At 56.6% G+C, this 13,457-nt stretch overlaps 1 protein-coding gene across 3 annotated transcripts in view; it reads left to right on the top strand.

Annotated features, from left to right (window-relative positions):
* Positions 1-13,457, top strand: part of AACS (acetoacetyl-CoA synthetase) — a gene marked incomplete at its 5' end in the record, with an annotated part of 54,404 nt that overhangs the window by 23,341 nt on the left and 17,606 nt on the right. For 2 of the 3 annotated variants that reach the window (XM_080821241.1, XM_080821242.1), the window contains 3 exons: positions 1,957-2,104; positions 7,444-7,524; positions 11,117-11,241. In XM_080821241.1, coding sequence (XP_080677367.1) covers positions 1,957-2,104; positions 7,444-7,524; positions 11,117-11,241 — 354 coding nt within the window. The remainder of the gene's footprint in view (positions 1-1,956; positions 2,105-7,443; positions 7,525-11,116; positions 11,242-13,457) is intronic. The other variant, XM_080821243.1, reaches the window with a different exon arrangement.

Genomic DNA, 13,457 nt, shown 5'->3' on the forward strand with positions numbered 1-13,457 from the left:
GGTGGTCTCAGCTCTGTGACCCCGTGTGAGGGATTCACCTGTCCGTGCCTGGAGTCCCCATCTGTGAAATGGGGGAGATAACAGCACTTTCTTCGGTAAGTGGACACCAGGCCAAGTATACTTAGTGTAGCTCCCGTCAGTCCCGTCTGTCATGATAGGTTGGGGACAACCGCAGGCTGCAGTGCGCTCTGTCCCACAGGTATCTGCGTCAGGATGTGTAGGGCCTTATGGGCAGACTCGGCACTTGGGTCGTCCCTGAGACTGGGGGGGCCCTGCCAGCTGTGATGAATGACAGCCAGAAGACGAGCCCCGGACCCACTTCCCACTGTGCACACGGCTCCCCTGCCTTTCTGTCGGGGGCCAGAATGCACAGGGGCCGGGAGGAAGTCCAGATGGGCTCGCTGGTCCCACCGTGGCCCGGCTTTTATTCTTCTGAATGTGTTCATCAGCGGCTGATACTGAACGAGAGCATCTCGTAGAATCCCGTAGAATCCGGTAGAATCCTGTGGAATCCTGTGAGCCACTTCATTTAGCTTGATACGATGGGAAAAGCTCCTGCCGTCCCACCCGGGGAGTGGGACCCCCGCCTGACTCGTCTTTGATTGCTGGATGCCACAGATAAACGAAGAACAAGAACGCGTCCGGGCTCGGAGACCTGGGGTTGCCGGCGGGGGGGGTCCGCCCTTTGGGATTTTCATTTTTAGAAGAGCGACAAAAGTAATTGCTATTTACGGTGATTTATAGACCCTTTGGAAGAAAAGGTTTTTCTCTGTGTGAAGTATCCGATTAGACCGGACACTTTGTGTAAATGGGGTCCAAAGGGGAGGTGGCGGTGGCATGGGCCTTCCGTTGCTGGAAAGTTCCACAGTGAATAATTTTCCTGACACTCTGGAGCAGAAGGCTTTGTTGTTTACTGCTCAGAGTTGAATTATTCTGCAGGCCCTTTTTAACCCTCTGCGCCTCCCCCACGAGACAGCCTCGTCCTTAAGGATGCCGTTCCCTGCAAGATAGCACAGTTCTTCCCTCTCGTGTGTATGCATTGGGTTTCAGAGTAATTATCCTTAGCAAATTGCTGCAGGCTGAGTTCAGCGGATTCTCCCCCTTCTGGAAAGAAGGTTCCATTTGTCAAAATGGCAGGGTTTTTTTTTTTTCCTCCCCCCTCCCTTCTCCCTTTGAAGCCAGCGGACAGAATAGCGCCAGGACCTGCTCATCTCAACATAGAGAAAACACCTCTCCCACGTGGCCCTGTGGCTTCAGCGGCCCTGTTCCTGCTCAGCAAACAAATCTGTTCCTCCTCCTCTGGTTTTTGGCCACCTGCGTTGATGCCCTATGTCAGCTTTGGGGGCGGATTTCTTAGGTGGTAGTCAGCGGCCGGACTTAATTTTATTTCTGGACAGATATCTGTACTGAGCTGCGGTCCTCCTCGGGACATGGGATACATTTGCCTAGAAGCATCTCTGTCATGGGATCTGGTCTTCAGATCTCGGCCCCACTGTGCCACCCCAACCTTCCCGTGGAGGAGCTCAGGGATCCGGTCCTTCCCTTCCCGCCCTGCTTCTCACAGTGGGCAGCATAGCTCCCTTCCCCTGAGTTTGCCTACAAACGGGACGTGTTCATTGTAAGTGATCCTTGTGCACTGTGCGTGTTAAAGCCCTCCGGAGAGTCTTAGAAGAGACAGCCCTTGGTCTTGTCAGCATGCTAATAAAGCAGCTTGGAATGTTCACTCATTTGGTGCATTTCCCTTCAGTTAGCGTGAATGCGAATTCATAGAGATCTGACTTTTCCCCCTCTCTCCCAAAGAGCTTCCAAACAAGGTTAGTTTTCCCTGGAAATCCTACAAGGTAGCAGTAGAGGGCAGCGAGCGGCCACGTCTAGCCTGGGAAGCCTCGGCAGACGGCAGACGCGACCCAGCCTCCTGGAATGTTCACTGTCCGTCTCTGTGTGTTCTGCCCCCAGCGTGTTCCTGGATGAGTTTCTTGCGACCGGGAGAGGCGCGCAGGCCCCACAGCTGGAGTTCGAGCAGCTGCCCTTCAGCCACCCCCTCTTCATCATGTTCTCGTCGGGCACGACCGGGGCGCCCAAGTGCATGGTGCATTCCGCTGGGGTACGTCTCTCCACCCTCTGTCTGCTCCCCTGGGGACTCCTGGCTGGCGGAAACAGCCGTCTGGCTGTGCACTCCAGACCCCCACCCAGCCAGCCTGCACCCCCTCCCCAGAGACTCCATCGTGCAGCTCCTCTGCAGGTGTTGGGGTGAGCGTGGAGGTCTGAGACAGCTCCAGCACTTGGAGCTGCTGTTACAGGCGCTGCTGTGGTGCCTGTCACTGCCGGGATGGGGGTGGAGGCCTCGGGGTGAGCCCCTGACTTCCACAGTGCGGCCAGGACCCCGTAGGTGCTTGTGAACATGGTGGGGGGACCCGCCGGCCTTGCACAAAGAAGGCAGTGGAGCCGGGAGAGCAGCAGCCGTGAGCGCCTCAAGGGTCAGGAGAGGTGCCCGTGTTGTTGCACGAGGTCGTCGTCTTAGAGGCGTGGACGTGTGTGCGCTCTGTGGCGTGGTCAGACAGAGCTGCCCATGGGCTGGGGTCAAAACCCTGGAGAGACTCCGGGTCACGGTATAAAGTGCTGGCAGCTGAGAGAAGCTCACGGGCCACAGTTGTTGGCTCTGGCCACTGTCACTGAGCACCCCGGGCCACGGCGTAGACTCTTATGGTTACTGGGCTGGAAGTCTGAGGCTGGGGAGGCCAAGGGTGGGTTCCGCGGAGGGCTCGCGCCTTGGCTTGTGGACGGCCGCCTTCTCCCCTCGCCCTCACCTAGTCTTCCCTCTGTGCGCATCCTTGGGCTCACGTGTTTTGTCCCAATTTCCTCTTCCCGTGAGGACATCAGTCAGATTAGATTAGGACCCACCCTCTGGGCTCCTTGACTTTGTCACCTCTTTTAACGAGGCCACATTCTGAGGTCCTGGGCCTCGAGCTCAACGTACGACTTCAGGGACCCCCAGTTCAGCCCACAACACTCAGTCCTTGTTTCCCTGTGTATTTCATCAGGAGGCCGGCTTTACGGAGGCCCCTGAAATAATGCTTCGCTACTAAGCCTGAGATTCTGTCCCTGTCGATCAGTGAAGTGAACCTTTTATGCTTGAAACAGCCGCGAGCCTGTAGGAAAGCTGCAGGAAGAGCTCGGTGGGCTCACGGTGCGGCCGCCGGACTCCGCCAGCCTCTGTGTGCTGGGCTGCTGCTAGCGCTTCCTGAAAGCTGCTTCTGAGTGGTCGCTGTCTCTGTGTGCGAGCACACACACAGACACACACAGACACACACATAGACACACAGACACAGACACACACAGACATAGACACAGACTCACAGATACAAATAGACACACATAGACACACAGACACACACAGACATAGACATATATAGACAGAGACATAGACACACAGACACATACAGACAGACACACACGGATACACAGCGGACATACAGGCACACATGGACACAGACACAGGCGCACAGGCACACACATAGACATACACACACGGGCACACATACAATTACACACACAGGTGCACACACAGCCATACAGACACACACATAGATGCACGGGCACACAGACACAGACACAGATGCACAGACACACACATATAGGCACACAGGCACACACACACACAGATAAAGACACACCCACACACGGACACACAGAGACACCCCCCCCCCCACACACACACACTTTTGCTTTTTGCCGCCCCCACCCCGAGCACGAGTTCTCCCTGAGTCCTCGAGCACGCGTCTCTGGGCCGCAAGCACGCGCCCGTACGGAGCCCTCGTCGGGTCGCCGTGTTCAGGAAGGCGGGCATCCATGGGATGCTATCATGTGACATGCGGCCCCGTCCGCGTGCTCCGCCCCCCCGGGCCCGCGCTCCGGAGCGGCCCGCAGCTTGCCTTCCCCCGTCGGGACGCCTGCATCCTGGGGGTGCAGCTGCTGGTCTTGCGGCGGCGGGTGCCTCCCACTGCTTGGGTCTGGGCATCGCCTCCTGGAAGCCGTGACGTGTCTTTCTCCGTACATCATTCAGGAGGCGCCGCTGTCTGTGTACTGCGTCCTTGGCATCTAACTGGGTCACTCTTCGGAGGTACCATTCCTGGTGCATTTGGTACTTTTCTACGACCGTGCTCCCTCCTGGCCTCCTCCTGTCGGCCTACCCCACTCCTAGCCTTGACCGGGAAGCTTCTTTCTGAGTCGGGCACAGTCCCCACCTGGAGCTCCGACGTCTCTTGGGCCGGCCTTGGGAGCCAGCCCCCTGCCCGGGCTCCGCGCCCCTGGCACTCATTCCAGATGCCCCGGGCTTCTGGCGTGGCCGCTCCGCAGCTCTCCCCAGACCCGCTTTCCCACTTCTCCCTCGGGTAGCTTAGCCTGGAGGGAGGAGAAAAACCCTCAGGCTCCGGGTCATACCTGGTCATAGCCTTCTCTCCTGCTCAGAAGAAGGGCATGATCCGAGAGGAGAAAGCTGTTCACGGACAGCTTTCTGGCTATTGCTCGAGATGGTGGCGGTATTTGAAAGTCAAATATGATGTTTCTCTTATTCTAGTTGACTTAGCTTTTACAGATGTTCCCTCCGCCTAGAAGCAGTCTGAATCCCTTCCATAAAAAGGGGACATTTACATTTGAATCATTTTAAAGCCTTACACAGCTTTTCCCAGAGCGCTTCCATCAGAATGGGGAAAGGAGTGAGCGCAGTTCGCTTAGTACCTGGCTCTGGATGCGCTGCGGGTCTGATCCCAGGTGACACAGAGCTGCCAGATACACCAGGAGCCCGTGGGCGACTTCTCAGGAAGCCACAGGGCAGGAGGGAGGGGGACGTCAGGGGCGAAGCCTTTACTTCTGCCGGTAACGTAACGCTGGCCAGGCCGTCGAGTTGCCCTTTTGCAGGAGTGAGTTGACCTTGTTCAAACCATCCCGTTTTATGAAATCACGTTGGGTGTGTTCAGAGTCCAAGACGTCATTTGCTATGGTGGCTGGAATCACATTTTCCCCGGAGAGGGAAGCTCTGGTCTGCCCGGTCACAGGCCCGTTAACGAGCTATAGAGAGGAGCGTTTTTAGAAACCTTGTAGACAAGGGTGGGGTATGTGTGGCAAAACAACAGACATTTTAGGAAAAAACTGAAATGTCTAACTACACTTTTATTTTTAGTGCTTTTTGCATAGCGAATGTCACTTTTTTAGGCAAGGAACATAAAAATGTATTAGATATAATGTGGCTTGCTCATAAAATCATCATGCCTGGTATATTTGGAGTATGGAAAAGTCAGGAAAAATCATATTTATTCTGTCTTCCCTGGGCTCTTGCCTCTCCAGAGAAGTGACTAAGCATCTCGCCTGTTCTGTTCAAGAGTTCCCTTGAGAGGAACCTTGGAGACGGCGGGACGGAGGGCCACAGCACGGGGACGGAGGGCCGGTCCCCGGCTTTACTGGGGTTGCTGTCCCTCGTTTGCAGGCTTGTGTTTTCCGAGTTGACAAGAGGTCTCAGGTCTCAGAAAGCAGCTTCCCTCTTCTTTCTATGAAATTAAATTCCTCTTTTTGCTTGAGATGCACAAAGTCACGTTGCTCATACTTCCTTCCCCTCAGACTCAGCCATAAATACTTAAAAATTAAGAGCAAAACTACCGCTGTGAATTACGGTTCATTCAGAGACTCTTGAGAGAGAAGCCAAGCCTGGCTTGTTTTGTGCCGCCTGAGAGGAGGAGGAGAAGGCGCAGGCGAACAGATGTAGGGTTATAAATAGGCCAGGCTCAAAGCAGACCGCACCGATGAAGAAACAGGTCTAAACTGAATGACGATTTTAAGTAAGAATCCGGGAGGGGGCTTTGCCGCGGGCTCCTGTCGTCAGGGAGCCCCTGGCCCTGTCGGTGGATGTGGTGTGTGGATGTTTCATGTTCACTCAAAGAGTTCCTGAAGTGATTGTCCCCAAGCAGGTGCCCCTGCCCCGCCGCACTCCGAGGCAGAGTGCTGTGTTGTGCAACTTTGCACCGAAGTGTGTGACCCGCTCGGTTCGGGGGGCTGTTTCCGACCCCTCTGATGCATGCTCCATAAAGCCACCAGAGACCTGGCGTCTGCACGTGGCCTTGGGGACCTTCAGAAAGGTCCTGCGTGCCCCCCCGAAGCCTCTGTCTGCCCGGCCCCCAAGTGGCTGTGGTCCCTGCTGCTCCTCGTGGGCCTGGTGGTGGCCGCTGTCCTGGACGTGCTCTGGAGTCGGAGCTCTGGCTCTTGAGTTGGAGACTTCGTTGGGCAGGGTCGTTTCCAGTGAGCTCTCAAAGGGATCCTCTCCCTTTCAAGCCTTGCTGGCTTGTTTTCATTTCTCTTGGGTACAAAGAGAATCAGTTGTAAAGGCTGCTTGTGATATGTGGGTCCTTGCTTCAGCCCCGATAGGCCCTAAACAAGGGGACCTGTTGCCACCAGCCAGGTGCTCCCATCTGTGGAAGTGTGGCGGCCGGCCCTGTGCAGGGGCCTGTGAGGTGCTGTGCCTCCTGTAGCCTCGGGATCGTGCATGAGATCCACGCACAGATGGGAGCACCAAGGCCAGGGGATGCTAAGTGGCTGGTGTGGGGCCCCTTGCTGTGCCCTCCGCACGGTGCTCGGAGGTGGGATGCTCCCTCCCGGCTGGGAGCTGCAGACAGGACGAGTTTGGCAGGAGGGGTGTGGGCGGTGGAGTATTACAGAGCTGAAAATAAAACACGAGGGCGCTCTCAGGGCCGGATAGAGAGCTCCGAGGTGTGGTGTGCGGAGAAGGCAAAGTGCAGGCCGTGTGTGCAGGTAAAGAAGCCAGTATAAATAAATCCATGCTGAGAGGCCAGGAGTTTACGTGGAAACACACAGGGGGTGGGTGCACGGCGGCTGGAGAATTGGGGGCAGGCAGAGGCCTCGTCGCGCTGTCCGCTCTGGAGCATTGGGCGTGTGCACACCTGCTGTAGAGAAACAGCGGATGGTGCTGGGGGTTGGGGTCTAACCAGACATTTGGGCTGAAAGCAGGGTATCGTGCTGCGAGGCTTGCAGAACCCGTGGAGGCGTGTCGGCTGCGTCCACCCCGGGCCATCCTATCCCTGTGCTTCAGGGTCCGCGTGTTTTTCTCCCGTCCTTCTGCCCCGTCCTTGACTTTGCCTCCCCGCTCCCCTCTGCCTGGGGTTAGGGTCCCACACTGTTCCAGATGTCCATGGTAGCTGGAGCTCGCAGGCTGGCTGGAGTCGGTCGGAGGCTGCTTCCCGGGTGCTCGCGGACTCTCGGGTCAGGGCGCTCATGGACTCTCGGGTCAGGGCGCAGGGCACCGCGGGAGTCCTGCTCATCTACTCCAGCATGCTCAGTAGTTGGCTTCCTCCGGGAAAGGAAAGGGAGGCTGGCTTCTTCCCCAAGGCTTTGCGTCTGGGCTGTGTTTGCTCACGCTGCTCTCCCGCCTCTCCCCAGGGCACCCTTATCCAGCACCTGAAGGAGCACATCCTTCATGGCAACATGGGCAGCGGCGACATCTTGCTGTATTATACCACGGTAAGCGGGCTTCGGGGGGCACCGGGAGCCGGGGGGCCGAGTTTTGGTCCCTTCAGGGCCTGTGTGATTCGGTCAGGGGTTTGGTGAGGGGGCATTCTCTTGCATTAGCTGGGTGGGCCTGACGGGAGCACACGGGTCCTTGGACGAGGAAGGCGGGAGGGTCATCGTCGGAGACGGAGATGGGGTGAGGGTCAGAGTGGTGTGGGGTCATAAGCCAGAGGATATGAGTGACTTTTTGAAGTTGGAAAAGACAAGGAGCTTCCAGAAGGAGCCCAGTCCTGCTGACACCTTGATTATGGACTTCTACCTCCAGAACACTCACGTAATGAATTTGTGGTGTTTTAGGCCACTAAGTTTGTGGCAGTTTGTTGGAGTGGAAATAGGAAATGTATACAGATGGTGCTCCCAATTACTGTGACAGCAGGGGGTCCAGGTATGGAGGCCAGGTTGGGCCTGAGCCTATCCTGGGGACCAGGGCTGCTCCGCATTGCAGGACCGGCCTGGGAGGCCCCCTGTCCCTGCCATGGGCATGGGCATGCAGCTCAGTCTGCCCTCACACCAAGCCCGTGCCTGCTCTGGCTGGTGCTGTCCTCACAGAAGGAGATCGCCCCCCGCCCAGACTTAATTTTATTTCTTTTAGAAAGAGAGAGAGAGAGAAAGAGCGTGTGCACGCGTGCAAGAGCTTGCAAACGGGGTGGGGCAGAGGGAGAGGGACAAACAGACTCCCCACTGAGCACAGAGCCTGATGTGGGGCTCGATTCTACAACCCTGAGATCACGACCTGAGCTAAAATCAAGCGTTGTACACTCAACTTACAACATCACCCGGCCACCGTCCTCACAGAAGGAGTTCTGTTCTGCCTCGAATCCTTGCCGGGCTACCTGGTGGCTGAGCCCAGGTACCCGGCTGGTCTGCCGAGCCACCTCCCTTCTCACTGAGGCATTTCACTAGAATCCTGGAAAGACTGCAGCTTTCGCTGACAAGGAGGGGGGCCCAGGAGCCAAGGGAAAGGAGACAGTACAGCGTAAGCCAGTGTCGTCCGGGTCAGACGTCCCTGGGATGTGGGGTGGATGGGGGCCTGCCTCTGGCACATTCTCCTGGTTTTGTGTGGGATACGCATCATTAAACCAAAGCTCGGGTTCGAGCAGCTGGGGACACTCCTGTCCTTGTGAACTCTGTGTGATGGACACTTCAGACAAGTTAAAGGAAACGGTGTTTTATCCTAAGAGACGGAAACTTGAAGTTGGCTTTTTCCAACTGCAAACATCAAGAGGTTTCAGAGTGAGTTAGCTCTGTTCCTTGGATGACAATTCCATGCTGAGATTTTTTTTTTTTTAAAGATTTTATTTATTTATTCGACAGACAGAGATCACAAGTAGGCAGAGAGGCAGGCAGAGAGAGAGGGGGGGAAGCAGGCTCCCCGCTGAGCAGAGAGTCCGATGTGGGGCTCTATGCCAGGACCCTGGGATCATGACCTGTGCCGATGGCAGAGGCTTAACTGACTGAGCCACCCAGGCGCCCTCTGTGCTGAGTTTTTAAGGAAGTGGAATGTTGGAGGTGTGCTCTCGGCCCCTGAGGTTGATGGCCAGGGCCCTGGCTGTGCCCTTGGGGATGGAGCCTGGGACTCCACGCACTTCCAGGAGAGGGAGTCCGGGGGCACCCTGGGTGTGTGGCCGTGCACAGGCTGCCTCATCGCTCAGCATGTCTAGCTGAAAATCAAGGGCTTGGGCCCAGTGATCGGGGTCTACCTCAGCTGCAGGGATGTAACCCGGATCGTCCTGCCCTCCCCACAGGCAGGCCAGTGGTGCTGGGCACCACCAGGCTCTGGGGCCCTTTTCACATGGAAAGCCTATCAGCATTGATGGAGCATCTTTTGAATTGTGGGGAGACCTGGCAGGTGGGACGATGTCAAACTCAGCCGCCTCCCTGGGACTCGCGGTTTAAAACGCCAGGGTTTTACATTGAGGGCAAGTACGTAATAAGAGCTCAGATCTGGAGTGGTTGTCCCAGAGGCATTTCACTTTTCCCAAAGCATTCTGCCCAGGAGGGATGGGCAGGTAGCTTTTTCCGTGGGGCATGCTGGTGCCCCCAACCATGGCTAGCAGCGGCTGCGGGCGTCCCCTCGGCCCGAGCCAGGCCTACACTGTGTCTCTTACTGACTGACTTTAACAGCTTCCTCGGATAGTGAGTTGGCCCGGCCACTGTGCTGCTCGGGCTGCCCCTCACTGGTTTCTTTTGTTAAGAATAATTCCTTAGTGGGGTGCCTGGGTGGCTCAGTGTGTTAAAGCCTCTGCCTTCAGCTCAGGTCATGATCTCAGGGTCCTGGGATCGAGCCCCGCATCGGGCTCTCTGCTCAGCGGGGAGCCTGCTTCCCCTTCTCTCTTTGCCTACCTCCCTGCCTACTTGTGATCTCTCTCTGTCAAAATAAATAAATAACATCTTAAAAAAAAAGGAAGAAGAATTCCTTAGTGAAAAAACTCAACTGGGGATATTAAAACCTTGTTAAAAGGAATCTCAACAAACGAGATTTGGGGCGGCCCCATTGCTGGTGTCATTGAGGGGAAGGAGAGGCAGCTTCTCAGGGGCCCCCTGGGTTCTTGAGCCTGTCCCCCAGGCCGTCGGTGGCCTGCTCGCTGAGGCTCTGTGCTGGTTGTCTCTTAAGTGCCCTCGTCTGGGGGTTCTCAGGCGGGCTGTACCGGAGGGCCTCTTGGGGTGCCTTCCGTGGTCGCCGGTCCCCGCTGTGGGATCTGCGCACAGGCACAGGAGAGGGGGGCGGGCCTCCCTGGCGGAGACTCTGCTGGAGCCTTCCTCCGGCTCCTGGCTCCCTCGCTGTGTTGATTCAGCTCTGGAAACGCCCACAAGTTCCCCTGCATGGATGGGAACGCTGTGGCCAGTTCTTTCTGCCCTAAAATTTTTCTTAAGTTACAACAACAAAGGAGGCCTTACTTGTGTATGGGAAACATTTCCCATGGCACACACGTGTGTGGTGAGCCGTCAGTGTCCTCCCGGGGCAGGGGTGCCCGTGTGGTTCTTGCTCACATATGCGGTCTCTGTGTTCCCCGTGGCCCGTGGCCTATGTGGAGGCCTGCCCGGGGCTCCGGGTGTGGGTGTGGGTACGCTGCAGCCCCCATGCTGGCTTGTTCGACACAGAAACTCGTCTCAGAGACTGGTCCGTGTCCCTGAGGGCCACATTCCTGTGGATGGCCGCGGTGGGCTGGCTCTCGAAAGCTTGCCACGTGCTGTTCCAAACGTCTGATGCGGCCTCGCAGGTTTGGCCTGTGGTGTGCCACAGCACGTGTGCATGTGTGGGACCCCTTTCGTGACAGCGGGACCACATCTCCTTGCTCTCTGGCTCCCGTTGTCCCCAGTGAGGCTGTGGGAAACACCTTTTGACCCGTCTTAGCGTGCGCGCGTGCGGGGATCCGTACGAGACACTCTAGGCGTAGAGCTGCTGGGGCAAGCGTCATGCATTGGGGATGGGTGGTCCTTGCGGACCGCTGGCTCGGTGTTGGGACGTGAGACGCTGAGGGACAGAGGTGAGGGCACCTGGCCTGGCGCTCGGTTGACACTGTGTTCCTTTTGTCTGTCCTAGGTCGGCTGGATGATGTGGAACTGGATGGTGTCCGCTCTCGCCACGGGGGCGGCTGTGGTCTTGTACGACGGCTCCCCCCTTGTGCCCACGCCCAACGTGCTCTGGGACCTGGTTGACAGGATAGGGTAGGTGCCAGGACACCATGCTCGCCACAGAGCCACACTGCTATTGACCGTCATAGCGCTGGTGCCGTCTTGGGAGTGCTTGGCCCCTCGGTGGGCACGGAGGTCGAGGGAGGGCGTGGGAGGGTGAGAGGGGGCGCGGGAGGGCAAGGGGGGTTGAAGTTGCCAAGGAGGGTAGGAAGGGGTAGGTAGCCCTGACAGGGACCGACCAAGGAGATGGGGGCCACCCCCAGGGCCAGGAGTGAGTTTGAAACTTTAGGGAATCAGGAGAGGGAATGTGATCTTGTGTCTATAACTCTGGAACCTAAGAGCTGCTGGAAAAGCCCAGGAGAAAGGGAGCCAGGGCCAGCGAGGGTTCTGCCTCCTGCCGGGCTCCCCCAGCTCCAGGGTGGCGTGGGGGGTAAAACAGGCTATTCGGGGATGGTGTGGATATGCCTGTGAAGGGCAGGGGCGGAGCCCAGCACTGGGGCATTCCCAGGGTCTGGGCTTCCCACCGCCGGCCTTCCGAGACCCGTGGCAAGAGGACAGTCCTGCCTTTGTCAGCTGTCCCCTGGAGTCTCCTTGGACCCATCACAAGGTTGCTCCAAAATGCTCCTACAGATGCTGCAGGAGGGCCTCTGTGCCTCCAGGCCACCCTGCTAATGGCTAGTTTCTCGGTCAGGTGACAAGCTGGGATCCTAGGGAGCAGAGGCAGAGCGTGGGGAAGGAGGCCGGGCCCTCCCTCCCTCTCCCAGTTCCCCTCCTCCTCATCACCGGGGACAGTGTCAGGGGAGCACTCTGGGAGTGCTCTCTCTGCGGATGAATTCATCAGAACCAGTGGAAGCATCCGCCCCCTTGCGGCCCGTGGTCACCGTCGGCTAATGATCGTGGCTCCGGGAGCTCGAACACGGAAGCCGCAGAGCTCCGGGAGCCTGAAGCCCCCGTGCTCTGACACGTGCACCTCACTCTCAGTTTGAGTCTGTTCACGGTGGGGAGACGGAAGGAGCCGCTAATGTTTTTAAATTCTTGGTCATTAATATTTCAAATATAACTTTGCCCGGCCTGGGTAATATTTAAATTCTGACATTTGGCTCACAATATTGGCAAGGAAGGTTATTTCCTAATGAGACTGTTTCCAGCAAAAGGTTAATCGAATCCCTGGGAACTTAGATGACTTTAAGAGCTTTACCCTTAATACCCGGGAGCTGGGCTCCAGGTGGGGACACTTTCTGGGGTGTGTGTGTGTGTGTGTGTGTATATCTGTGTGTCTGTGTGTGTGTAACAGGAAGACGAATAGAAAATGAGCATTATGGGGGCTCAGAGCTAATGAATTTAAAGGATGAAGGGCCCCAGGACAACCCAGCTGTGTGTGTGTGTGTGTGTGTGTGTGCCCATGTGCGCATTTGTGTATGTGTTTGCATATGTGTGCATGTGTGGGCAAGAGTATATGTGTCTGCATGTGTGGGTGAGTTTGTGCAGAGGTGTGTGAGTACGTGAAAGTGTGTGTGTGTGTGAATATGTGTGAGCAAGGTGTGGTTGTGGGTGCACATGGGGATGGGTGCATGTATGTGTGTGAATAAGCGTGTATGTGTGTATCTGAGCAGTCACAGGTGTGTGGTCTGGGCCGATGTGGTAGGCATGTCCTAAGCATCTGCCTTCCAGCAGCCCTGCTGGCTCGTGCCCCAGACGCTGCTGGAGACGTGGCCTTGGCCATCGGAGGGCCCCACTGGACCTGGCCGGGAGCGTCCCTGCTCCGTTCCTGGAGGTCGGTGCAGGTCTGCAGTCGGGCGGGAGCTGGGGGTGGGGTGCTTGGGAGGACTGTGGGCCTTGAACACCTGCTCTGACTGCCAGTGGCCATGGAGGGAGGGGTGCAGCTCAGGTGTGGGGGGAGACCTTCATCTGACCTTCACTTGTGCGTGCCCCCCACCACTGAAAATTAAAACCAAGTTACATATGTTCACATAAAATCCTACGTGTCGGTAGCAGGAGGAGCGGCTCTCCCAAGCTGGGACAGCAGGGTCCTTGTGGGCCATTTCAGGGCTCCTGGGTTTTTAAATAACCTGGGCTAATGTACGAATGAAATCTTGGATGATTTTAACGTGTTGTCCCGGAGACTTACTAACCTGTCTGATAACAGAATATTTATTTTGTAGACACAAAGTTCTTTTCTTTTTTTTTTTTTTTTTAAGATTTTATTTATTTATTTGGGAGAGAGAGAAACCACGAGAGAGGATATGAGT

Source organism: Martes martes, assembly GCF_963455335.1.
Source record: "Martes martes genome assembly, chromosome: 13".
Taxonomy (NCBI): Eukaryota; Metazoa; Chordata; class Mammalia; order Carnivora; family Mustelidae; genus Martes; species Martes martes.